Genomic DNA, 27,915 nt, shown 5'->3' on the forward strand with positions numbered 1-27,915 from the left:
ATGGGGGAAAATCAACAACCATGGGCAAAGTTTCTTCTTGTGTAGCCTATCTTTGCCCCTCAATTTTATACAGCTCAATCATGTCCCCTCTCAATCTCCTATGCTCTAAAGGAAAATAACCCCAGTCTGTCCAATCTCTCTTCATAACTGAAACTCGCCAGCCCTGGCAACAAACTGTAAATCTCCTCTGCACTCCTCTCAAGTGCTATCACATCCCTCCTATTATGTGGATTCTGGAACTGCACACAGTTCTCTAGCTGTGGCCTAACCAACTTTTTCTTCAGTTTCAGCAGTAGCCTGTCTGCTCTTGAGCTCTGCCTTGGCTAATAAAGGCAAGCATCTCATGTGCCTTCTTAATTATTTTATCAAACTGTCCTGATACCTTTAGGCACTGGTGTACATACACAGCAAAGTTCCTCCGATTCTGTTTCCCAGGGTCTGACTGTTCATCATGTATTCCCTGGTCTTGTTTGTCCTAACCAGGGTGCATCAACTCTCATTTATTTGGATTGAATTCTATTTGTCGTTAATCAGCCCATCTGACCATCCTTTCTATATCCTTCAAAGGCTATCCTCCTCACTATTTACCACCCACCAATTTTTGTGCAAACTCAGTGATCCTACATCCAAGTTTAATCATTTGTATAAACCACAAACAGCAGGTGCCCCATTGGACACAGAAATCCAGTCCAAAAATCATGCCTCAACCATCACCCACTATTCCTACCACTCAACCAAATTTCTTTGGATCCCATGGGCTCCTACTTTTGCTATCACTCTCCATGCAAGACCTCGTCAACAGTCTTGTTGAACTCCAAGCAGACTACATCAATGCATTGCCCTCAACTACACCCCTGGTCACCTCTAAATTTTTCAAAGAAGTTGGTCAGACATTACTTCCCTTTATCAAAACCATGCTTACTGTTCTTGATTAGTCCTCAACTCTCCAAATGCAAATTAATTCTGTCCCTCAGAATTGCTTCATATACTTCGCCACCACTGAGATCAGACTAACAGTCTGTAGTTCCCTGGGTTTATCCCTTGCTCCCTTCTTGAATAACGGTATAATACTGATGGTATATCCATATTATCCCTCTCATTAGTAAACATTGAGTCAAAGTATTCGTTTAGAACCCTATCTACATCCTCTGGCTCCACTCTCAAATTACTGCCATGGTCCTTAATGGACCCTACTTTTCTACTTGTTATCTTTTTACCCCTAATGTTCCTGTAAAACTACTTAGGAGTTTCCTTTAGTTTACCTGCCATTTATTTTTTTCACATCCCCTTTCAGCTCTCCTAATTTCCTTTAAGTTCCCTCTTCCATGTTCTACAATCTTTTAGGTCTTCTGTTGTGAGCCCTAGCTATCTGCCGTAAGCCTTCTTTTTTCTCTTAATCCAATGGCATGCATGGTCAATATTGAGTGTTGACAGCATCGGATGGTCCCACCCTTTTTTCTTTATTGGAACGTTTTGATCCTATACATTCTGCATTTCCTTCTTGAATGTATCCCACTGCTCTGACAGATTTATCCAAAAGTATCTGCTTCCAGTCTACTCTGGCCAAATTATGTTTGATCTTATTAAAATCTACCTTCCCCCAGTTGAGAAAATTTTGATTTCAGGCCCGTCCTTGTCCTTTTCCATAACAATCTTGAACGTAACACTGCAAAATGCTCCCTTGTGATAATTCAATCACTTGTCCAGTTTCACGTAGGGCCTTCTATGTAGTGGCTTAAAAAGCTGTCCTGGATTTTAAGTATTCTGCTCCCTCTAGAAATTTCACACTGACTACCCCAGTTAACGTTGGGGAAGTTGTACTCCCTATCACTCCTCTAGTACTTGTAGACTTCGTTGAAATTTGCCTACGTATTTGTTCGTCTATTTCTCTTGGATTGTTAAGAGGCCCATAATACACTCCCAGCAATGTGACTGCTCATTTTTGATTTTGAGACGACAACCCTTAAGCAATAAGTTGTTTAAAACTTCCACTTTTAATCTATTAGTTTTGGTATAAAAATATTCTTGAAAGCATTACAAATCATTGAATGGTGAGTAACTGGCCTTCTAAAAGTGTATTAACAAACTGACTGGCCTGGAAAAAAAACAAAACACTTATTTGTAGAATGTTAACCTTCACTACGATAAAAAAACAGGAATTTTTTCAAGTTTCTTTATAAAATAATTTCAATCTTAATTCACTTATATTGCCATCTAGGATTTTAAGTTAGAAGTCAAGAATGAAATATCCTTTGGTATTAATGTGGTTCATTGCTTATTCAGTTTACTAACATAATTGCTGTACAGCTGGCAATCCAATTTACTTGGTGCCACAGTTTTCAACTGCCATTGGGAAGTGAGGATGATTCACAAGAGATCAGTAGACCTTTGAGGGTAGATGTCTTCGAGATCACTGACAAACATTGTTACACAGCTGATAAGCATTAAATCCAGCCCATGATTCTATCAATTCTATACGGACTCTTACAGCACAGGAGGACTCCTATCCAGAGCCACTGCCCTGTTATTTTCCCATTGCTATGTAAATATTTCCTCCAAATATATATCCAAGTTATTTCTGAAAAGTTGAGTAAATCTGTTTCGTTGGCATTTTCATGCATGCATTCTAAATAATAATTCATTGCATTAAAAATTCTCATTTATAACCTGCTTCTTTTGCAAATTATCTTAAGTCTGTTCTCTCTGGCTACCGATTCTCTTGTTAGTGAGAACAATTTCTCCTTTAGTCTCCAAACTCTTAACTTATAACAGAACTGTTCAATCACCCCTTAACATTCACTGCATTAAAAAAAATCTAACTTCTTTCAATTTCTCCATATGATTAAAGTCTCACCTTGATACCATTCTAATTCTCTTCTATGCCCTCTTCAAGACCTTTATATTTTTCATGGGGTACACAACAGTATAAATATTCCTGATGAAGCTGAATTGACTTCACGTAACCTCCATGTTTTTGTACTGTATTTATATATTAATCCAAAGATCCCATTTTTTCTTTCAAAACACCCATATCAGCTTGTTACCTTTAAGATTGTGGGAGAGGGTAAACCCAGCTCTCTTAGCATGGAATCACTGTAAACGGCAAAAGTAGCTCATTATTCTTCAATCAGAAATGCATCACCTCATACTTCTCTGCATTAAGGTTAGGGCAAAGCTTTCAAAGTTTTATGCCAACATTTACTCTTACTTTTATAGGTCAAAACAAAATACATTTTTACACACCATCATTAGGCATAGTAAGGATAGGAATCTGTGTAATGGATCCATTTCTGCCCTCCACACGTCCAGCTCGTTCATAGATAGTAGCCAGATCAGTATACATATAACCAGGGAAACCACGACGACCAGGTACTTCTTCTCGAGCTGCTGAAACCTTAAACGTAACAGGAACATACAATAGCTTATATACTTTAAATGACAAACAAACAGTTTACAGTGAATTACTTAAAGTTAAGTATTTTGAACCTCCTTACAATATAGAATGCAAAAAAGTGTATGAATATGCCTTATAACTATACATGCATTATACGTGCTATTTTATTAGAATGAGCCCTAAATTCCAGGGAAGGGAGTAAGGTTCAACTGAAGCTGGTTGTGTGCGGCAAGAGACAGGAATTTAGCAGTAACAATAAATTTGCCAAATTCCTGCCCCATTAAAATCCAATGACAACATATTTATATGCACAGCAACCTTGTGATGAGTCTGTTTGATTCTGTACAATCCTGTTTCTACCCCACCACAGTACCAAAATGGCTCTGATCAAAGTCACAAATGACATATGTGACAAAGATAAGCTACCTCCCTTCATCATCCTGAACCTTGTGTAATCTTGGACAGTTGGTCACACCATCATCCTATTATGCCTCTCTACTGTCGTCCAGCTAGATGGGACTTGCTTTCACCTGGCTCCATTTTTATCCATCTGATCAAAGCAAGAGAATCAACAGTAACAGCTCTCTTCTCACTCCTGGTACCCTTCTGTCTTCTTGTCTAGATGTTGCCCCTTGGCAAAAGCAATATTTCCAAGTTTGCTGATGACACAAAATTAGGTGGGATTGAGTTGTTAGAAGTTGCAAGGAAGCTTCAGGCTAATTTACGGAAGTTAAGCATGTGGGCCAACACAGTACAGATGCAGTACAACGTGGCTGAATGTGAAGATATACATTTTGTGAAAAAGAAAAAAGCAGTTTTTATTTAAATGGTGATATATTAGGAAACATGAATGTACAAAGAGATCTGTGTGTACTTGTACACAAGTCATTGGAAGTAAATAGGCAGGTGCAGCAAGCAATTTGGAAGGTAAATAGTATGGCATTGCAAGAAGCTTTTAGTTCAGAAGTAGGAATGTCTTACTCCAGTTAAATAGGCACATAGGTGAGACAACACCAAGTACTGAGCACAGTTTTAGTGTCCCTATCCAAGACCAGATATACTTGCTAAAGAGGGAGTGCAGCAGAGATTCACTAGGGTGATGCTGGGAATGATAGGTCTGTGATTATGAAGACAGATGCATCTAACTAGGCATATACTCAAGAGTTTAGAAGAATGATAGGGGACCTGATTGAAACATATGAAATTCTAACAGGACTACACAGATGAAATGCAGGGAAGATTTTTCCCCTGGTTGGGGATTTAGAACTAAGGGTCGCAGTCTCAGGATACAGGAGATGCAATTCAGGACTGAGAATTTTTTTTAAAAACTCAGATGATGGTCAACTTGTGGAACTCGCTGCCAGAGAAGGACGTGAAGGCCAGGTCACAGTATATTCTAGAATGAGATTGATTTTTTTTTTTTTTTTTTAAAAAAGGGTATAAGAGGATACAGAGAGAAAGTGGGAATATGGTGTTGAGACAAAGAATTAGTCTGATCATATCAAATGATCATCAGGTTCTTTTATAACTTTACACAATTAAGTCACAACTTATTGAAGCATCAAGCAGAAGAATAAAATAAAACACATTTAAACATATCAAGTTTATGACAATCTACAAAATACTGATATAATTCACTTATTCTGCAGTTTGTTACTACACCACATCAATATGCAGTGATATTACTCAGTAATTCCAGTGTATGTTATTTTTAAAAATAAAAGATTTTACTGAGCATATCGATGCAGTGACTCAAGCTGCAGAAGGCCAAGTTTAATTAGCTGGAAAACTAGATTTTTTTCTTCAATTAGTATTTTTTAAAATATGGATCATTGCTTCAAAATAATGGTTCAATTATTCAGAGAATGCAAGGGAAAATCTACAGGTTTTACTTACAGAATACAATAAGTTAAATAAAAATGTAAGTAAGAATAAGCTCTGTGTATCAAACAGGTCTACGTTGCAAATAGAGTTTTGAAAATATAATTTTATCATAATAACAAAAAAGTAATTTACCAAAGACTGCAGAAAAGAATGCTTTACATCAAGGTCAATGCTTTTTCAAAGTTTTGCTAGTAATCAATTGCATTTAGTTTAAGCTATGCAGCAATAGATGCGACTTTACCTCCAGACAACAGCAGCACTATTCATGTTATGTCCACAGTCATTAGTAAATAAATGAAAATAGTCTACAGACAACTCCCTTTCTGAACAAAAGATAGATTTTTGCATTACTCTTTTAACCTTGGTAATCCTGTTCCACTGAATTGGTTTCCATACCAAAATTGCTTTCAAGAGCAGCATGGACTTGTTCGACACAAGGCTAAAGAGCAAATACATCTAATATAACACAATAAACTTCATGCAATCTCCATTTAGGTATTACCATTAAATAAGAGCTACATACATGAAGTGAATTCTGTCCATCATTGTGTGGAGCATATGCCATCAAAAAACTATGGAAAGCACTTATGACATTAATGATGGAACAGTCAGATTTTCAAGGACTATGATCTGAACTCAAATTCAAGTTAATAAATACCTATAGAGGGTCCCCTCCCTCCCCAAATCTGAGTGCTCAATATTTGTGCAAAGATTTCTGAATTTGATGACTTACAGGAAACCTCCCAGGGGAGGTGGGGGAAAATGAGGTGGATTTACAAACTGGCAATCCAATCCCAAACTGCCAATTTTTGTTTCAACTGAGGCAGCCAACAAACTAAAATATTTTAAGAAAGCGGTGATATCAATTTTAACCTAATCTTTATTTTCAACACCTGCAGGCTAGGTATCCTGGGTCTCAGGAAACCTGGCAGAAGGGAAGCTTGAGGAGCGATTTAGAATGGGTAAGTTTATAGGGCAGAGAAGCAGAAGTGTTTCTTCCCACTCTCTCCACCCCACCCTGCAACAATCCAGTAAGTAAACCTGCGAAGTGGCCCTTCCAAACTGTCCAACTGCCAACCCTAATGTCTACATGATCGAACCTCAATAATGTGACCAAGTATCTTTCTTAACAAGATGTACGATGGTAATTCTGATTTAACTTGAGGCTACCAGACTCATTTTTAAAAAGTGAGAGCTCAAGAAGAATTAACTGGGTTAAATAATTACAAAGCAGATAAATGCAAGGTCACAGACATTGGACAGGAACCCACATGAACAAATGTGCAAGTATCTATTAATGCAATGGAAATATTCGATGAAAGCAGTCAACATAAAACTATCAAATTCAGTTACAAGATGGCGCATCTTTTTAGGCATATTATGAAATAATTGATTTGTTTCGTACAACTTCAAAATCACATTTTGGATACTATGCATGAGAAGAAATTATTCTTTAAATTATCAATTTTAAAATATCAATTACAAATTCAGTTTAATTACAAACGATAAATATTGCAGATGTAAGTAATTAAATATTTAAAATGGTGTAATGAAATCAGACAGTGTGGACTTCACAGGTGTAATGATGTTCAGGAATTTTGTTTGGTTATCTTTTGGGAATGTAGGTTACTTGAGAAATCTAATGCTTTATCATCTTTGGAGCAGATCATTTGTGGTTGCCATCTCGACTCGAGTTGAGTGCCATGACTGGTTGGTCAATAATGGGAAGAGAGATGCAGTTCCCGGACTGCATAATCTAGATTATATAACTAATTAACAGTCATTTCTCCTCAGTCTATTCCTTATAAAAATGCCGGTTATGAGAGAAGAAGAAATAACCAGGAAATAACTGAACCTTAGATTAAACTTCTACGATAATTAATATTCTCTCTACCAATAAGCATTTTACGTTTGATGTTGTCTGTGTATAAAAATGAACATTTGAAGGGAAATGCACATACCTCTCTCAAAGCTTCAGCATAAGAACTCATATCTGTTAAAATAACCAACACATGTTTTTCACATTGGTAGGCCAGGTATTCTGCAGTAGTCAGTGCAAGACGAGGTGTAATAATGCGTTCAATGCTGTTTAAGAGATAGCCATCCATCAGTATTTACGTCAGTACGACTCTTGAAATATAGACATTTCAGCATTAGCTTTATCTATGCATACTAGTTCTGCTGTGAACCGAGAGAACAGGAGGTGGTCATTCAGCCCATTGAGTGCTGGCCACATTTCTCTGTTAGAAAACTGATGTGACATTGCTCCATATGCCTCAATATTTTTGATCAATTAAAAACGATTGATTTAAAATTAAATATCTACTGTCAATTGCAGAAAAGAGTTCTTTCCTAATCACACTCAAAGTTGTTTTTGATAGTTAAGAACACAGTTGCATTTTCATTGCAAACCTATCTGTAAGTCTGTTCACTTCAATCACAATTTAAATAGTTCAACAGCTTGATCATCAGCTGTCAGATTTCAAAATCAATATCAACCCATCATTAGGTCTGTGGTAGACCCTTGGTGAGGGATCATTGTTCAAATATCAAACAGGTGGAGGATGGTGAAATTCTGTAGGCAGCTAAATTTGAGGCTGGTGCTATTTCTGTACTTTTGAGACCTGAATGTCATCACGGTGCATTCCGCCACTCAATGAATGTCATTTACATTATGATTCTGGAGCTCTTCAACCATTGAGAGCAGATGCCTGAGGATTCTTACAATGACCTTTCCTGTGAAGGACAGCACGGAAACAGGTCTGTCGTTATTGAAAATCACTCTAATCTTTCTTGAATGTGGTCACAATTACGGCATGGCCTCCTCGTTCTAGATGAAGAAGATGAGGAAGAGTACCTGCAAGGAGACTCTCGGTTTCCCTACTGGGAAACATCAAAGACTGGTTTGACAAATACTGCCAGGATATCCAGGACCTGCTAATCATTAGCACTAAGCACTCCTAAACTGCAAATACCAAAGCTTAGGAGGGGAAAAAAACAAACACAGGTCAAAACTGAACTCTAGAGGTCCAATAATAGGTCAGGTCTGTGACCTAAAAAAACAGGTGTGGAAAGAGCGTAGGAAATACAGCTCACCATGATCTGCATCGATTCTTCAGCACAGTCAAGGTCATTTGTGGTTTGAGCACCTCAAGACTTACCCCACTTAGAGCTAAGAATGAAGTGGTACTGATCATGGACACAGAGGCAGTAAATGCTCTTGTGAAATAGCACTTCAAGAATCACAACAAGAAAGTACTCACATTGAGTCCATCAACTACATCCTACAGCATAATACCTGCCACTCTGTTCACCCTAGCCCAAAACGTTTAAAAAGGCCTTCCAACAGTTGAGAACCAAAGAGGCCACTGGTACACATGGAATTCCGACCAAAATACTAAAGTACAGCAGAGAAGCACTCTCGGGTGTACCTACACTACAAGACTGCAGAAGCAAAAGCAGCAAATGTCCTGTCAATAAGGGCAATTAAGGGTGTACAACAAATGTTGGTCTAGCCAGTGACACCCACATCTTGAGAACAAATAAATTGAGAAGTCACTAGAGTAAGCTTTGAAACCACAATCTTCCAACTCAGATGTGAGTGCTGCCATTGACATCTAAATAACAAATAAGGATAATAATTGCTCCCTGAGTATGTACTTGTGTATGGGCAGAAAAAACTCCAGATCGTGATGACAAGACATAATTACTTGAAATACTGGCAGAACAGTTGAGCCAATATGATTTGACATGACGTAATGCTGGCAATAGTATCTTATACCAATTGTGTAAAATTATTACAAACACAAATGGACAAACCAAACAAACATTCATTTCATGCACATACACAAATCACTTCTTCAGGCAAACAACTTTGATCAGAATGTTACTTGACATTCTATGAATGTCATTTTTCACAAAATTTAGTGTTTATTTTAAGCAACCTGTTCAAACATGTTTTGACACCTTCGAAGCAGGTGGGACTTGAAAATAGATCTTCCAGCATGGAGTAGCTACATTACAATTGCACCACAACATTCTTGGAAGAACCTAGCATTTAACATTTTCAAAATCAACCACACCAGTGCATAATGGGAAAAGACATATTTGTAAGCTATATTCAGCAATTACTATAATAATTGAATTTTCCAAAAAATAAAGTGCGCAGGAAAATGATTCTCATTTGTAAAATAATAGTTTATTGCAAGTTAAGTTTTTGATGCATGACATCTATTTTCCTTGAAAGCATGTTTACTTACTGGCTATTGCAATGCAATATTCTCAAGCTGTCAAAGCCCGTTTAATTACATACACTGTTTTGGTTTAATTCCTACGACAGGCAAAATCCGATGTCTTTATGAAGTACTTACGTTGGGTCATTTGCAAGATTCAAAAAGAGACAGACATTGTCCATTGATCCATTTTCTTCAAAGTCAGACTTGAAGAATCTTGCAGTTTCCATATTAACCTGTTATACAGAAAGTGATCAAGATAATCAACCCAATTTGGTTATCCTTAGATAAAGCATAAATATCTCAAATATATAGATCAAAACAGCAAGTAAAACATGTAGCTACTATTAAGAACAGGGAATTGAATATTCACTGCATAGCCGACAGCAAAGTAATTTTTTTTAGGGCTCCTCTCTGGTTTTTAGAAGCTATTTTTCCATTCACGCTAACACATGATGTAATACCATCTCTACTTGGTGTTGACATAGGAGATACGTAGACTCTCAGAAGCAGAACTAGTATATTATTCTCAACTATCAATTCTCCATTAAACTTAAAACCATGAAATGCAAGGAAAGCATTAATTTCCTAGACATCTCAGTAAGCTTTGGATGTAATCTCTCCTTTCTGACCGTGCAGAGTGAGATACAGTCCAATTGAGTATATAGTTAGAGGACTTTGGAGGCAGCTTGGGAATTCGCTACAGGGCAAAAGAAGTGCTTTTAGCTTGATTTTTTGACTCAATTCAAAAAGGTCAATTTATCAGGAAAAAATGAATCTCAGGACCAAGGGCCCAGCACTAAAGGAAGTGACATCATAGGAAAACCATTAGATCACTGGTTGGTAATAGCTGCTAATTTGACCATAAGGTACTTTCAGATTGAAGGTAAATAGAAGAAATATTTACAGATTGCAAACTAAGACAAAAAAACCTAAGCAAATCAAATAGGAGATGCATACCCAATGTGTTGTACCTGCAAAATGTTGGGAGCTGGTGGACCACATTATGTTTCATAGTGGTCACATCTGTAGCAAGTGTTGATTGCTTGAGGAATTTCAGCTCAGAGTTAATAAACTGAAATCTGAGCTTCAAACACTACAACACATCAGCGAGGCAGGGAGGGAGGAGTTATCTGGACACTATTTCAGAAGGCAGTCACACCCCTTAGATTAACCAGCTCAAATTCTAATCAGCAGTCGTGGACAGGAAGGTTTGATTACGAAAGACAGGTAGAGGGATCCAGCAGATAGTGCTGAAAGAGCCTCAGCCCTTGAACTTGTCTAACACATTTCAGATTCTTGCTCCGTGTGGAAGAGAAAAGGGGCAGTAGGGAGGATGAGCAAACTGACCAGAGCACCATGGTACAGGGAGCCATTCGGAGGAGGGGTGGGTGGTGGTAGAACAAAGATGCAGTTGGAATTAGGGACAGTATAGTCAGCGTAATAAACACTGTTCCTTAAGGTGTCACTTGCATGGAGGCTTATGGAAGAGAGGTTATTCACGTTTCTACAAAGACAAACAGGACAGGGAGTATGGAAAAGGTCAGGAATCTAACTTCAGGCAGAGCAGGTAAGGCAACAATTATGAGAAGGGAGTGGTCAGTGCAGGACTGCGGGTGCTGTACACAAATACATGCAGTATACGAAACAAGGTAAATGATCTTGTAGCATTGATTAAAAACTGGCAGGTACAACGTTGTGGGCATCACAGAGATGTAGCTGCAAGGGATAGGGACTGGGAATGAAATGTTCAATGATATGCATCCTGTCAAAAGCACAAGCTGATGGGCAGTGGCAGCAGGATTGCGTTGTTAATAAGAAATTGAATCAAATAGATAGCAAGAAGCAATATGGAGTCAGGAGGCAAAGAATCTGAGCGGGTACAGTTGGAGGAACCACAAAGGAAGAAAGACCCTGATGAAATAGGGAGACCTATCAGTGAAGCACATGGCCTCCTAGCATTAGTCAGGAGGTCGGTCAGAAAATCATTCAGGAGACAGAAAAGGCATGCAAGAAACACATTATTACAATAATCATCAGGGATTTCAATATGCAGGTGGGCTGGGAAAGAAAGGTTGGTAGCAGATCCCAAGAAAAAAATTCATGGAATATCTACGAGATGGTGTTTTGAAGCAGCTTGTGATAGAGCTCAAAGGAACAGGCAGTTCTGGATTTGCTGATGTGGAATGAGGCAGACTTGATTAGGGAGCTTAATATGAAGGAACCCCTAGGCAGCAGTGACCATAATGTGATAGAATTAATACTGCAGTTTGACAGAAAGAAGATTGAATCAGATCTAACGGTATTACAATTGAAGTAAAAGGTAATCACAAAACATACGAGGGAGTAGCTGGCCAGAGTTGACTGGAAGGGGAGACGAGCAAGGAAGACAGTGGAGCAGCAATTGCAGGAGTTTCTGGGGGCAATTCAGAAGGGCCAGCAGAAATTCATCCAAGGAAGAAGAAACATACTAAGGGGAGGACAAGGCAACCATGACTGAATGTAGGTCAGGGACAGCATAAAACCAAAAGCATACAATGCGGTGAAGATTAGTGGGAAGCCAGAGAATTGGGAAGCTTTTAAAAGCTAGAGGGCAGTTTAAAAAGGAATAAGAGGGAAGACTGTGAAATAGAGGGTAAGCTAGCTAGTAAATTTAAAGAAGACTACAAGAAATTATTCTAAAAGGATTTATACAAGGTAAAAAGAGACACAAGAGTACACGGTGGACTATTGGAAAATGAAGCTGGAAAAGCAATAAATGGGGAACAAAGAAATGGTGGAGCAACTGAATAGGCTGTTTGCATTAGTCATCACAGTGGCAGATACAAGTAGCATAATAGAACTTCAAGGGAGTCAGGGGCAGAGGTGACTATCGCGGCCATCACTAAGGAGGTGGTGCTGGGAAAGCTGAAAGGTCCAAAGGTGAACAAAATTGGGTCGAATGGACTACATCTGGGTTCTGAAGGACATAGCTGAGATGGTGAAGGCATTGGTGTTGATCTTTCATGGATCACTGGTATCAGAGAGGGTCCCTGAGGGCTGGAAAATGGCAAGTGTAATAGCATGTTACACTTTAAGGAAGGCATAAAATGGGAAATTATAGGCTGGTTAACCTACCTTGGTCATTGGTAAGATTTTAAGAGTCCATTATTAAAATTGGTATTGTAGAGTACTTAGAAGTGCATAGTAAAATAGGCGGAGCCTGGCAGCTTCAAGGGGAGGTCATGCCTGATAAATCTGTTGAAATTCTTTGAGGACATAATGAGCAAGTTAGACAAAGTAGAGCCAGTGGCGTGATCTATTCGGATTTTCAGAAGGCCTGCGAAAAGGTGCCACATAGGAGGCTGCTAAATAAGATAAGAGCCAATGGCATAGGGGCAAGGTACTAGCATGGATAGAGGACTGGCTGACTGGCAGAAGGCAGACAGTCTTTTTAAGGATGGGAGCCAGTGACTAGTGGAGTTCCGCTTAGTTGGGACCACAACTATTCACATTATACGTTAACAATCTGGACGAAGGAACGGAGGGCATTGCTGCTAAATTTTGCAGATGACACAAAGATAGTTGGAGTGGCAAGTAGTGTTGAAGAGGCAGGGAGGTTAGAAAAAGGACTTAGGCTAGGTGGGTAGGCAAAGAAGATGAAATACAAATGAGGTAAAGTGTGAGGTTTTACACTTAGGTAGGAAGAAGCAGCATAGGTTATTTTCTAAACAGGGAAGGGTTTCAGAAATCTGAAGCACAAAAGGGACTTGGAAGGATTCTCCGAAGATAAACATGTTCAGTTGGCAGTTAGGAAGGCAATTGCAATTGTAGCGTTCGTTTTTAAAGGACTAGTATACAAGACAAGAGATGTAGTGCTGAGGCAGTATAAAGGCACTAGTCAGACAGCATTTGGAATAGTGAGCAGTTTTGAGGCCTCTATCTAAGGAAGGATATACTGGCCTTGGAGGGGGTCTTGAGGAGGTTCCAGAGAATGATTCCAGAGATGAAGGGCCGGTTGAGGATTCTGGGTTTAGGAGGATGAGGGGTGACCCAGTAGAAACTTGCAGCATACTGAGGGGCCTGGAGAGTGTGGACGTGGAGAAGAAGGTATTTCCGCTAGTAGGAGAGACTAGCGCCAAAGGGCACAACCTCAGTGTGAAGGAACTATCTTTAAAACGGAAATGAGGAGGAATTTCCTCAACCAGGGGGTGGTGAACGTGTGGAACTCATTGCTGCAGAGGACTGTGGAGGCCAAGTGATTGAGTATATTTAAGACAGATTGATTAGTAAGGGGATCAAGGGTTACAGGAGAATGGGATTGAGAAACAGATGATCAAATGGCTAAACAGGCTTGATTAACGGAATGGCCTAATTCTGCTCGTATAACTTATGGTCTTATTTAAATTGGCGTAAGACAACAGGCCATAGATCAAGAGATAGTAAGAACCGCCAATGCTGGAGTCATATAGATTAATATAGTCATAGTTATTTTGGAAAACAAATGTTAATCTAACTTCTACACACAAAAAGCCATCACCCTAAACACATCTCCCAAAAGTCACAGCCAGTTAGTTTCCATTGCACACACAGAAAACCTGAACATTTTAACCAGTCACAACCCCATTTACAGCATCTTAGAGCTGAACCTCAGACTTTAATAAAATTTGTCAGTTTTTAACTTGAGATTTTCCCTCCAAGTATCACAGTTTCAAAACCTACAATTTTAAACTAAGAGATTCCCATATTCATTTCTAAGGAATTCATTACCTCAATGATGTGAATTTATCTCAGAACTCAGTTAACTAAATGATCCTTTGATCTCAGGTTTAAAACTGTTCTTCCACCTTCAAAACCACCCTTAGCCCCTTGCCTCCCTGGCTGCCTCCTTCTCCAACCGGCCTCACCGCTACTTACAAACTTTGCAGGCCTCTCCACCTCCCATAACTCCTCCTGTATACCTTTCTTCTACACTATTCAGACAGCATCCTTCTCCCAACCCTCCTAGCAACCACTTCTCAGTAGTAACCCATTTCACTATACTTGCAGCCTCTTTTAGCACCCCATTTTCCTTTTGTAAAGTCCTTATTCCCTTCCAACGTTGCAGCCAGCTCCTCTCCCAAACTTGCCCTGGCTGATGCCCTCACCTTGGATCCAATGGATAGAACTCCCAGATCCGGCAATGGGCTGCCCCAGCACTCCAATAACCAGCAGCTCATCATTGCTTTCCATTCTCTGTGGGAGGGATTTCCCCCTGACTGGTCACACATGCGAATTTTCATTGGCCATTTGTGGACTTATTCAGGTAAAGGCACTGCCAACGTTGGTACTAAATCTCAGACAGTAACTCCATAGAATAGAATCCACAGAATCCCTCCACAGTGTGGAAACAGGCCCTTCGGTCCAACAAGTCCACACCGACACTCAGAGTATCCCAGCCAGACCCATCCCCCTGTAACCCACCTAATCTACACATCCCTGAACACTACAGGCAGTTTAGCATGGCCAATCCACCTAGCTTGCACATCTTTGGACTGTGGGAGGAAACTGGAGCACCCGGAGGAAACCCACGCAGACACAGGGAGAATGTGCAAACTCCACACAGACAGTTGCCAGAGACTGGGATCGAACCCAGGGCCCTGGTGCTGTGAGGGAGCAGTGCTAACCACTGTGCCACCATGCCACCCCCAACTTATGAATGCATGGAACTCATTGCCGCAGAGGGCTGGGGAGGCCAAATCATTGAGTTCATTTAAGACAAATGGATAAACTCTTGATTATCAAGAATCAAGAGTTATAGACAGAAGGCAGCAGAATGGTTTGAGAAACATATCAGCCATGATCTAATGGTGCAGCAGAGTCAATAGGCCAAATGGTCTAATTCTGCTCCCATATCTTATGGGCTAATTTAATTGGTACAAGACAACAGGCCATAGATTAAAATGCTAATTCAAGGTTAATCTGATGATGATGGGTTGAGAATGCAATGTTAACCAAGAGGGCTACCTGCACTCTGAATAGCACCATTAGATCCTTAATGGTGCTATGAATGATTTAGAGGAGCAGGGCTTAGTATACCAATACATCTAAAGGACTACACTTCTGAGAATGCATTATTTCTCAGTGTGTAATCTTACATTACAATCAAACTGCACTTTGAATCCATAGTTTCAGGTGGTGAAAATATTAAAAGAGACCTGAACTGATTAATGGCATCTCTATGCATAATGCTCATATGGAATTTAGCAAGGCTTTTGACAGTGGCAAACAGAAGGTTAATCCAGAATGGTGAAAGCAACATCCTGGTATTCTTTCTCTGCACCCTCTCGAAAGCATCCACATCCTTCTGGTACTGTGGCGACTAGAACTGCGCGCAATATTCCAAATGTGGCCTCACTAAAAGTTTTGATGCCCCAACTGAAGAAGGCAAGCGTGCTGTAATATGTTTTCTTGACCACCTTATTGAATTGTGTTGCCACTTCCAAGGATCTGTGGACCTGCAAGCCTAAATCCCTCTACGTCATTGCTCCTAAGGGTTCTGCCATTTATTGTATAATTCACACTGGAATGTCATCTTACAAAATGCATTACCTCATTTGACCAGATTAAACTCCATCAGCCATTTCTCTGCTCAAATCTGCAATCTATATCCTGTTGTATCCTTTTACAATCCTCAATATATTGTATCATATGAATACTATTGTTAGAGAGTTGCAGGACTGTCTTAGTTGCTTTCTCAACCAACATCATCGATCTATCATGCTGCTTGCTATTAAAATACTGCTCTAATAAGCAATACAGAATTTAATGAATCTCTTTCAGATATGTACCCTAATCACAAAAGCAGTTTTTTTATTGCAGTTTTAAGCTGTACAGTATCTCTCTCAAACGCAAAATTTTGTTCTTTAATCCAGAGAGAGATAATGCAATATTTCATACTTCAGAACATTCCCCCTCAAAATATGTAATTTCCTTCATGCAAAATGGTGATTTTAAAGTATCTGTCAGTTTAAGCAGGAATTTTGGGTGTGGAAACAGGATCACATATTTCTAATGGCATAACAGCCAAGTCCATTCCAAAGTCCAAAAGCAGGAAGCAAGGCATCAATAATTTGGTATCATTATTTGAAATTAGTACAAAAGAATAAGTCAGACAATCCGGTTTCCAGGCAAGTGTTCAAGAACTCCCATTAAATATCAAGAAAGATCTTTTGAAGAACTTTCCCTTCCAGACTGATAGATAACGCATTTGTTACTTATTCACACAAGCTAGGATCATTGTCCTTCTTTACCAAATATAAAGTTTATTTTTCTGAAATATGGGCATAACCTTGGAATAAAGGTTTTATAAATATTTCCCCATTAGTCAGCTACAACAAAGAAAAATCCATACAAAAAATTTATGACCTGACCCATAAGTTTACAAAGTAACAATGGAGCCAAATTATTTTCAAGAATGTGCCCAATTCAGCAATGAAAAAAGGAACTGTAGCTATGTTTCAAATTGGGTGCAAAAACAAAAAAATAAATTAGAACTCTCAAAGTCAGTGCACATCATATTCACCAAGGATCTGCTGCTTACATTGATTTCAACCACCAAAACAAACAGCAAATTCAGCTTGAGATAAAGTCTAAGGAGAATCAACTCCACCGGGTTTACAGCAACAATCACATGTCGAAGCAAGTTATTAACAAGTGAAGTTCATTTTTCTGATCATAATTATTGAATGCTTGAAACATAACTTCTTTATTCAGAGTGTTACTCCAAAACAATGTTTTAAATTCTCATGGTGAAATCTTTGCACTTTTGAATACAGGTCTGTATGAACTTATTCAGCGCTATAATGTCTTAACATTGGATATAGAATGAACACTTAACTGAGCCATTTCTAGTACAGTAAATTTATTATGCTAAATGGGTTACACTCATCTACCAACCATTGTGAACATACTACACAATTAGGCATATACCATCAGTACTAACACATTGGCCATGGCCCTGGTCCTGGTCCAAAAACATGGCAGTCAATCCAAATAGTGCAATGGCCAATTACTGGAGCAGCTTGGATTGGAGTTGCATATTGGTACCACCTGGAATTCCTGACACAGCTAAGGGAATCACCTGTCAAATCTTTTAGTGAATTTTCCTTGATCTACTATATCAAGTTACCCCCCCTCATCCTTTCATGGTTTCTTTGGTTCAGATTTAAAACCTTGTTTTAGAATCAACTATCACATCAAACTTAACAAAATTATATGATCATTACAAGTATTTTCCAAAGGCTCCTTTCAAGCAAGATTATTAATTAGCCTTTTCTCACTATAATACTGAATCTGAAATAGCGTGATCTCTAGTTCGTTATTCAATATACTACTCCAGAAAGCCATCTTGTACACACTCCAGGAATGCATCCCCCACAGTGTTAGTGCAAATTAATTCAACTAATCTATGCAAATTTAAGTTCACCCATATTGTTGTATTATCCAGATTACACGCAATTCTAATTTCCTGATTTATGCTATGCCCAAATTTACCACTTACTAGTCGATGACTTATTAAAGAAAGTCAATGTTTACTACCCCTTACTGTACCTCACCTCCATCCAGATTAATTCTACATCTTAATCTTTTGATCAAAGATCCTATCACTAACCTTCTTGCTGTCTTGTCTCCCAAGAGGTACCCCATCTACTTTTCCTTTTTACCCATCCTTCCTAAATGTTAAATACCCTTGGATATCCCAATCTTGGTTATCCTTTAGGCTCAGGCCTAATGGCAGTTAATACAAACTTATTTTCCTCAGTTTGTGACATCAAACATCAAAAGGTGTACAAAATTATGAGGGGCATAGACAGGATATGTGAGAAGAAACATTCCCCTTAATAATGAGGTCATTAACCAGGGGCTATAACATTAAGGTGGTTTAGAGTGGATGAAAAGATTCTTCCTTAAATCCCAAGGGTGGTGGGTATCTGGTACTCATTGCTTCAAAGGGTCATAGCAAATGCAACCATTATAACATTTGAGTACTTAGATGAACACTTGAAATGCTCAAGATTACAAGATTACAGGCCAAATGCTGGACAATGGGATTAAAGTAGATTGGCGCTTGATGATCAGCATGGACATAATGGACTGAAGGCCTGTTCTCATTATGTAAAATGCAGTGGTTCTCACCTTGCTGCAAATATTGCATACGGTGCTTTCATGTTATTTTGCATTTGATGCTCGGCTTAGCTTTGCCTGCCTTCCAATTCCACATACAACCTACTTCCTGTTACCAGCTTTGCTCACCTTCAATCTAAGTTTTTTCTCAAGACTTCCAATGACTTCTAGTTTAAAACCTTCAGACAGCAATTGCAAATCTCCAAATGCAGATATTGGTCCCAGTTGTTAATGTAATTTGCCGTTCAATGTCATTTCATAAATTTATAGTGCACCCATATACCAGATCGCAAGAGTAACACAGTAACACACACAAGTAATAAGACTGACAACATTTTTACCATCAGATCCATAGAGTTCCCTTCAGTCATGGCATTGCATATTAATTACTGCTCTTTGTCTGTTTTGATTGTTTGACACGGTTCAAGAAAATGTAAACCAAATCCTGTCCTAGATAATTTACTGATCTTTAGCGCACTGGCAATTATGGACCTCCAACTGCAGCCTGTATCTGCCACTCATCATTAATTGCAATAGTTAACAAAGTTGACTAATAAGATTTACACAGCTATTGTCGTGCTTCTACTTCACTTACACCCATAGCCGCAAATACAATAGCAAAATTCTCTGTACTGTAGTCCATGACGTCTTTGGATTTTTGAACCAGTCCAGCTTGACGGCAGATCTGGGCAGCAATCTAGAAAACATTTCACATGTGTCAGGAACTTTATGTTAAAGAGGCAACAACATCCATGCATCCAGAACCCTAACACCACTCTTTGACTTTTAGTACATGTGAAATTTACAGCTGTTTCCATCCTTCAATTTTTGTTCTTCAAATCAAGTGAAAAAATTTTGTGAAGCCTTTTCTGACAATCAAAACAAAAAGCACATGCATCAGAATTAACAGAAGTTTTTATATTTCAGAATTTGCTAATAATTTTTAGATGTAATCAAATCCAGCACAAAAAGATGCAAATACATGAAACAACAAAAACAATAGCCTTTTCTACCTTACCTGAGCAGTATGTGCTTTGTTTACTAGAGGTCAGAAAGAATAATTTGCCAACAGTTGATGTTCTGCATGAGAGGGCATTAGAAGTTTTTATTTATCAAAACCTTCTATTATTAGAGCAGGACATCATTCAAAAAAGAACACAAACTTGAGTTTATTCTCTTGTGCTGGGAACCTTCCAAAACATGCTTAGAGTAGGTCCATTAGCTATAACTATTATTAAAAAATAATTTAGTGAGATTAAGACAAATCAGACTCAAACGAAATCTGTTAAGATTTCATACTGGAAATCTTGTTAAATTCTCTTTGGTTGTGATGCATCGATTATCCCCATCCCATGTGATCATAGCATCCTCAGCCAATGCCCACATTTCCATTTTCCAGAGCAGTGGGTTTGTCCTTGCTTAATGTCTATTACCCAACTGATTTACACTAAAGTACATCCATAAAGGTTTCTCTTCCTTCCCCTTACCTTGGAGGAAACTCCTCTACCCCTAATACCAGAGATCCATCATTGCTCCCCTCCTCTGACATGGATGTCAACTTCTTCTATGCTGTCTACACCCAACTCATAACTCACTGCAATTTTCAACTGCTCAGTGCTGTTAAATCACATTCCTAACATCTAGTCTTCATCGTCATTACACTTTACTGGCAAATGACGCTTTCAGACAAGTGTTGACTAAAGAATTTAGTACTTTTTTTCCTACAGTTATTAATCCTCACACTGTATACTCCATAGTCACATACCTGAGGGCAGGTTGTACTTCACGTAACTACTCAGCCTAGGAGATGATCAGCAGGATTCAACCATGGGAACGAAGGAGGGATATTACAAATTAGCCTCCAGATTTCTATATCTCCAATGAGTCCATGGGAACCTTAGCTGAACTTTTAGTCCTCTATAATCCAAACCAGAGGCTAACTAGAACATCACAACAGCTACTGCCACAGACAGAAACTTAGTTTCATTATAGGGCAAACTTGTCAACTATTGAAAATTTATGGATTTTGTACCAGCATTATTAGCATTCAAAATCAGAAATAATGAAGAAAAGGTTGAACAGCAGTTAAACAGTGAGCAACCACATTTCAATAAAATATTTAGTGTTAACCAAAAACTAACTATAAAATAGCAGTGGCCCACTTAACATGTTTACAAACCTCATTATGGGGCAAGCCTGCTGCTGAAAATATGGGAATCTTCTGTCCTCTAGCAATACTGTTCATACCATCTATTGCCGAGATTCCAGTTTGGATCATTTCTTCTGGGTATATACGACACTGTGGATTTATAGGTTGACCTAAAATTCAAGCATAGATTCTTATGAAGCATATCAAAAGTAACATTATTTCACTATGAAACAGCTTGCATTAAATGGCACTTTTAATATACTAAACCATCACAACGAGTTTCACAAGAATGTCAAACATAATTTGAAAGCCAGTTACATAAGGAAGCAACAGGGTAAATGACCAAAAGCTTGAACAAAGACACAGGCTTTAAGATGGTTTTCCAGGAAGAGAGAGAGGAACTGGAAAGTTTAGAGAAGGGATTAACATCCACCAATGGTGAAGTGAAGTATTTTACATGCAAGAGGCCAGAATTGGAAGTGAGCCAGCATCTTCAAGTCTAAAAGAAGTTAGAGAGAGAGGCGGGGGTGAAGGCATTGTCGAGGGTATTTTTTAAATTGAGAATTTTAAAGCTGCAATTACACACTAGAAAATAGCACACGCAGCAGATTTTTTGCCAATCTATCCATGCCAATGTGTTATCCTCTATTCCACAAGCTTTTATTTTCTGCAATAACCCTTAATACGGCTCCTCGTTGACTGCCTTCTGGAAATCTAAGTACAATCTATTCAATGGTTTCTTTAGCATTAAATTAAGCACATTAAATATCCTATCCTTTTCATAAAGCCACATTGCCTCTGCCTGATGTGTTTGAATTTAAGTTCATAGAATCCTTACAGTGTGGAAACAGGCCATTCAGCCCAACAAGTCCACACCGGCCTTCCGAAGAGCAACCCACCCAGATCCAACCCCATCCCCATACCCTTTCCCTGTAACCCTGCATTTCCCATGTCTAATCTACTTAACTGACATACCCCTGGACACTACAGGCAATTTAGCATGGCCAATCCTAACCTACACATCTTTGAACTGTGGGAGGAAACCCACGCAGACACGGGGAGAATGTGCAAACAGCCAATCGCCCAAGGGTGGAATCGAACGCGGTCCGTGGCGCTGTAAGGCAGCAGTGCTAACCACTAAGCCAACGCGCCGCCCATACGGTTACATTATCTTAATAAATAGCCTCTTAATAGTCTAGGTGTAGAGCTGGATGAACACAGCAGGCCAAGCAGCAGAGGAGCAGGAAAGCTGACGTTTTGGGTCTGGACCCTTCTTCAGAAATTTCTGAAGAGGGGTTCAGACCCGAAACGTCAGCTTTCCTGCACCTCTGATGCTGCTTGGCCTGCTGCGTTCATCCATCTCTACACCTTGTTATCTCAGATTCTCCAGCATCGGCAGTTCCTACTATCTCTTAATAGGCTAATCCTTTGACAGATATTAAGCTAATTGGCTCGTAGTTTCCTGCTTTGTCTTCCACCCTTTTTTTAAATAAAGGAATTTCATACATTTTTTCTAATTTACTGGAACCTTCCCCAAATTTGAGAACGTTCAAAAAATTCAGCCAACACATCAACTCTCTCATGTGACACTTCTTTTGAGACACTAGGATGAGGCCAATTACGACCCAGATACTTGTCAGCCTGCAGTTCCAACGATATGTTCAGTATCACTTCCCGAACGATTGTAAACTTCGAGCTCGGGCAACACGGTAGCTCAGTGGTTAGAACTGCTGCTTCACTGCACCATGGACCCCAGGTTTGATTCCACCCACAGGCAACTGTGTGGAGTTTGCACATTCTCCCTGTGTCTGCGTGGGTCCCCCGCATGCTCCAATTTCCTCCCACAGTCCAAAGCTGTACAGGTTAGGTGGCTTGCCCATGCTAAATTGTCCAGAGTGTCCAGGCTAGATGGATTAGCCATGAGAAGTGCAGGGTGACAGGGATGGAGTGGCACTGGATGAGATGCTCTTCGCAGTGTCAGTGTGGCCTGCTTCCACACTGTGGGGATTCTATGATTCCTCCCTGGCATTTCCTGATTTCTGGGACATTACTTGTATCCTTCGTAGCGAAGTCAAATGCAAGATACCTGTTCAGTTTATTTTCCATCTCCTTATTTAGCATTAATTTCCCAAATTCACTTTCAATAGGACCAACACTCAATTTGTCAATTTTTTTAAAAGCTTCTGTCAATAGAACTTTTAATATTTTATTACTTTCTCTTTCCCTCAAATTTTCTCTCAAAAATATTTTTAAGACTGTCAAAAAAATTAACTTCTGACCTGCCACCATAACAACGTACCTACTCTGTACAGTTTGAAATATCCCCATACATGTTTGCCACACATCACTTATTTACTGATCACAAAACAATTTGCCAGTTCATGCTACTGAGCCATAGTTTCATACCCTCAATTGCCCTTATTGAAATTTAAAATACCAGTCTTGGACTTACTCCTCTCTCCATTAAACAATGTGCAACTGAATCATTATTGCACTACCACCACCTAGGGGTGCCTTCATTAAAACGGTCGTAAATTAATCCAATCTCATTCCCATCTCAGGTTTGGTGTAATCTTGGAGTAACATGTCCTAAGAAACAACCCCAAAAGCATTCTATGAACTCATTTAGGCTACCTTTGCCTATTTGATTTTTCCAGTTCACATGTGGATTAAAATCCCCATGATGATCACCAAAGCCTTCGAACAAGCTATAATTCTTTTCCTTTATGCTCCATTCATCATGTAATTATGGTAGGAGGGCCTGTGCAACACTTCTACAAAACACTTCCATATTTTGGCTGGGTCATTCTTCTCTATTATGCTAATATCACCAATTAACAGATCACTATCCCACTTTCTAGCCTTGCCGAATGTCCTGTACCCTTCAATATTCAGCAAGAACAATAAGGGGTGGGGAAAGGGGTCGCAGGGGAGATCAAAGAGAGAAAAGTGGAGACGAGGTCCTATAAGTTGTTTTTGGAGTGGGGAGGGGAGAAAAGGCAACTTAATTATCTTTTAAGCACATGTAAAGAACACTGTCTTTATTGCTGCAGGGCCCAAGTCTCAAGCTGAATCATGCAGGCCATGCATACTGAAAAAAATTGCAGTGTTTCTCAGCTGTTCACTAAGTCAAGAACATTATGCCAACCAGTACTGCCTTGAACCTCATGGCCCCAAAGTTTTGGCTCACCACCCAGCCCCACTTAGGCAGGTCATGCCTTAATGGAAAAATTAACAACATATTCTATGAACAGTACTGAATTAGCCAAGTACGAAGTTCAATTAAACAGACTGAAAGCTATTATACTGTCAGTACTCCCAAGTGTTCAGTTACTGAAGCATAGAATGCCGAACTATAGAATAAGTACAGTACAAGTTAAGGGATTTTAAACACAACATGGTTCTCTGGTCACTGCATCTTAACAAACCATGACCAGTTGAAGTTACAAACATTGCAGGAGACATTTAGCCCACAAGCAATCCAAAACAACACTAGTTCGAGAAGAATTCAGAATAGATAGACAAGCTCATCTTATCCCCAATCTTCTAGACAAGATGAACAATTCATTCAAATCAATCAGAACTAAAATAGGAAACCAGGCAATGATTCTTAGTCACTACCAGCATGTTATTCACCCTAGAAAACACATTACTTCCAGAGATTCGTACACAAATGCTATTTGCTATTTTGCATGTAGAATGCAAAGCTGTAGAATGACAAATTGACTTTCATAATAAAGATTGCACACTAATGCACCACATCAAGCCAGGCCCTATTTCTTCCATAAAGATGAGAACGTTAAACAGGTGAATTTTCAGTCGTGTGATTAGCTTAATTTTTGTGACCATCAGCTTACCCATAATATCTAGAAAATCTTCAGCCAATACAGTTGGCCCTCTGTCAATGGGTTTCCCTGATCCATTGAACACTCTACCTGTAAGTCAACAGTATTGCTATTACTCAATAGCAAAATTAAAATTATTCACAATATTAAAATCATTCACAAGATGTATTGAGTAATTAGGTACTTCAAATTATAATTTCATGAAGTGCAAAATTCAACACCAATATGTTCAATTCAGCAAGTCCCTGGTGTCATTTAATTGCACCTGAAATTGGGGCCCCCTGTTCAAATGCAGTACTGGCGGAAAGCAAATGCCTTCACATTAATACTGCAGTTAATATAAATTCACTCAACATCGTTGGATTCAGTTTAAGGTACTGTTAATCATTAAAATATATAAGACTTCAAGCATTGTTGCGTTTAAGGCTCCTTTTTGAAAGAATTGGAACAACCTTAACTCCAACAACTTTGGAGTTTTCTGACATATGCGCTAACCTGGATCTTTCATTCTTAAAAAGACAAGTAGCTCTTGGGGGGAAAAAAAACAAATACACCTCTTCAGTGTTCTTCTTCATTGATTTTATACTTTAAAGACCACTATTGCCTATAATTTTTCTTTAGGCCATAAGATTAGGAGCTGAAGGAGGCCATTTGGCACGTCGAGTCTGCTCCGCCAATGGAGATCATGGCTGATCTGATCATTTTCGATTCCACTTTCCTGCCTTTGCCCCCAGAATCCATGAATCCCTAATTGATTCAAAAATCAGTCTATCTTAATCCTGAATACACTTAATGACAGAGTCTTGAGAGTACTCTGCAGTAAAGAATTCCACAGATTCACTACCCTTCAAGGGAAGGGATTCCTCTTCATTTCTGTCCTAATTGGGTGACAGCTTACTCAGATTATGCTCTTTGGTCCTTCCACAAGGGGAAATAACCTCTCCATATTGACTCTGCGAAGCACCAACCTCCCCCGCACCCCAAAGAGAATGTTGTTTCAGTAAGTTTTCCTCTTATCCCAAGTCAATCCCCGAATATTCGGATTAACCCACTGCACCTTCACTGGACTGTTTCCAATGAACTTATATCTTTCTTTAGATAAGGGTACCAAACACTTTACGACATTCCAGGCGCAATCTAATTTTTGCCTTGCATAGCTTTAGCAATACCTTCTTTTATGCTCCATTCCATTTGAATTAAAAACCAATAATTCAGTTCCCTTCCCTATTAGCAGCTGTGTTGGTACGTGTATGCTGACGTTTTGTAAATAATGCATAAAAACAGCAAAACTCTTGTGCTGCAGCTTTCTCTATTTAAATAATAATAACCAGATCTTCTATTCCTCTTGCTAATGTCATGACTTCACATTTTCCCACGTCACATTCCTCATAGAAGAACACATAGAACTCAGAATACCTACAGTGTGAAAACAGGCCCTTCAGCCCAACAAGTCCACACCGACTCTTAGATCATCCCACCCAGACCCGTTCCCCTATAACCTACCTAATCTACACATCCCTCAACACTATGGGAAATTCAGCATGGCCAATCCACCTAACCTGCACATCTTTGGACTGTGGGAGGAAACCGGAACACCCGGAGGAAACCCACGCAGACACAGGGAGAATGTGCAAACTCCACACAGACAGTCGCCCGAGGGTGGAATCAAACCCGGGTCCCTGGCACTGTGAGGCAGCAGTGCTAACCACTGAGCCACCGTGCTGCCATTCCATTTACTAAGTTTGTGCCTAGTCACTTAACTTGCCCATATCTCTCTCCGTGCTGTCATTCTCACCATTTGCCTTCCCAACCATTTTTGTACAGTAGCCAAGTTTGGGATGGCACATTTAGTTCCCTCATCCAAGTCATTAATACACATATCCTAGTTCGAATCCATTTGGCACTCCACTAATTTCAGGTTCCATCCTGAAAATGTCCCTCCTTATCCCAACTGTCTTCTACTAGTTAGCCAATCCTCCTTCCATGCTAATATACTATTTCCCCACACTAAACCCTGAGCCTCTACCTTAAGTATCTTAATGTATACTGCCTATCAAATGCCCTTTGAAAATCTGAATATATTACATTACATCAACTGTTTCCCCTTTATCTATCCTCCTTGTTACTGCCTCAAAAGAATAATAATAAATTTGTCAGGTATGATTTTCCCTTCATGTCACCATGCTGACCATGATTACATTATGCATTTCTAAATGCTCTGCTATTAGATCCTTAATAACATACTTTATCCCAAAAACAGATATTAAGCTAACTGGCCAATAGTTACCTGTTGTCTATCCCCTTCCCTTTTTGAATAGAGGTGTTACATTGGCAGATAGCAAGAACTGCAGATGCTGGAGTCAGAGTCGATACAGTATGGAGCTGGAGGAACACAGGTCAGGCCACAGCAGAGGAGCAGGGAAGTTGACATTTTGGGCCTAGACCCCTCATCAGGACTAGAAAGGGTCTAGGCCCGAAACGTCGTCTCTCCTACTCCTCTGGCGTTACATTGGCAGTTTTCCAATTCTCCAGCAGTTTTGCAGATTCTAAGTATTTTTTGGAAGATTACTACCACAGTCTCCAGCTACTTCCTTGAAAATCATAAGGGCACATCCCATCAGCAGACTTATCGATCTTTGGCCCCATTAGTTTCTCTAGTACTTTTTCTCTAGGGATGGCTTTTGTATTTATTTCCTCGCCCCTTTTGCCCTTTGACTATTTTTTGGAATGGTATTATTGCCTTTACTGTGAAGACAGATGCAAAGTACTTCTTCAATTCCTGGTTCCCCATTATTTCACCAGCCTTGTTCTCTAGAGGCCCTACGCTCACTTCCCCAACTTCCTATCCATATATTTAAAGAAGCTTCTGCCCTCTGTCGTGATCTTATTTGCTCTAAGATTATTTTCTCTTTTTTGTCATCGTGTGTTTTTTTAAATTTTCCCAATCCTCTGTCTTACCACCGATCTTTGCCATATAGTATGTTTCTTCTTTTGGTGTGACGCTATTGTCAACTTTCCTGTTTAACCACGATTGGCTTATCCCCTTTTAAATCCTTCTTTTTCACTGGAATACATGTTTGTTGTGAGTTTTGAACTATTTTCTTAAACTTCTACCATTGTCCTTCAACCTTATTTGCTGCTAAACCCCTTTCCTAGTCCACTCCAGCTATTTCCAATTTCAGAGATAGTAGGAACTGCAGATGCTGGAGAATCCGAGACAACAAGGTGCAGGGCTGGATGAACACAGCAGGCCAAGCTGCATCATAG

At 39.4% G+C, this 27,915-nt stretch overlaps 1 protein-coding gene across 1 annotated transcript in view; it reads right to left on the reverse strand.

Moving 5' to 3' along the window:
* Positions 1–24,929, reverse strand: part of LOC109930845 (V-type proton ATPase subunit B) — a 34,942-nt gene extending 10,013 nt beyond the window's left edge. The window contains exons 1-6 of the mRNA XM_020530249.2: positions 24,661–24,929; positions 20,834–20,973; positions 19,250–19,351; positions 9,649–9,746; positions 7,240–7,363; positions 3,244–3,394 (exon numbers count right to left, since the gene is read on the reverse strand). Coding sequence (XP_020385838.2) covers positions 3,244–3,394; positions 7,240–7,363; positions 9,649–9,746; positions 19,250–19,351; positions 20,834–20,973; positions 24,661–24,664 — 619 coding nt within the window. The 5' untranslated portion in view covers positions 24,665–24,929. The remainder of the gene's footprint in view (positions 1–3,243; positions 3,395–7,239; positions 7,364–9,648; positions 9,747–19,249; positions 19,352–20,833; positions 20,974–24,660) is intronic.
* Positions 24,930–27,915: the final 2,986 nt, after the last annotated feature.

This window comes from Rhincodon typus, chromosome 20 (genome assembly GCF_021869965.1).
Source record: "Rhincodon typus isolate 14 chromosome 20, sRhiTyp1.1, whole genome shotgun sequence".
Lineage (NCBI taxonomy): Eukaryota > Metazoa > Chordata > Chondrichthyes > Orectolobiformes > Rhincodontidae > Rhincodon > Rhincodon typus.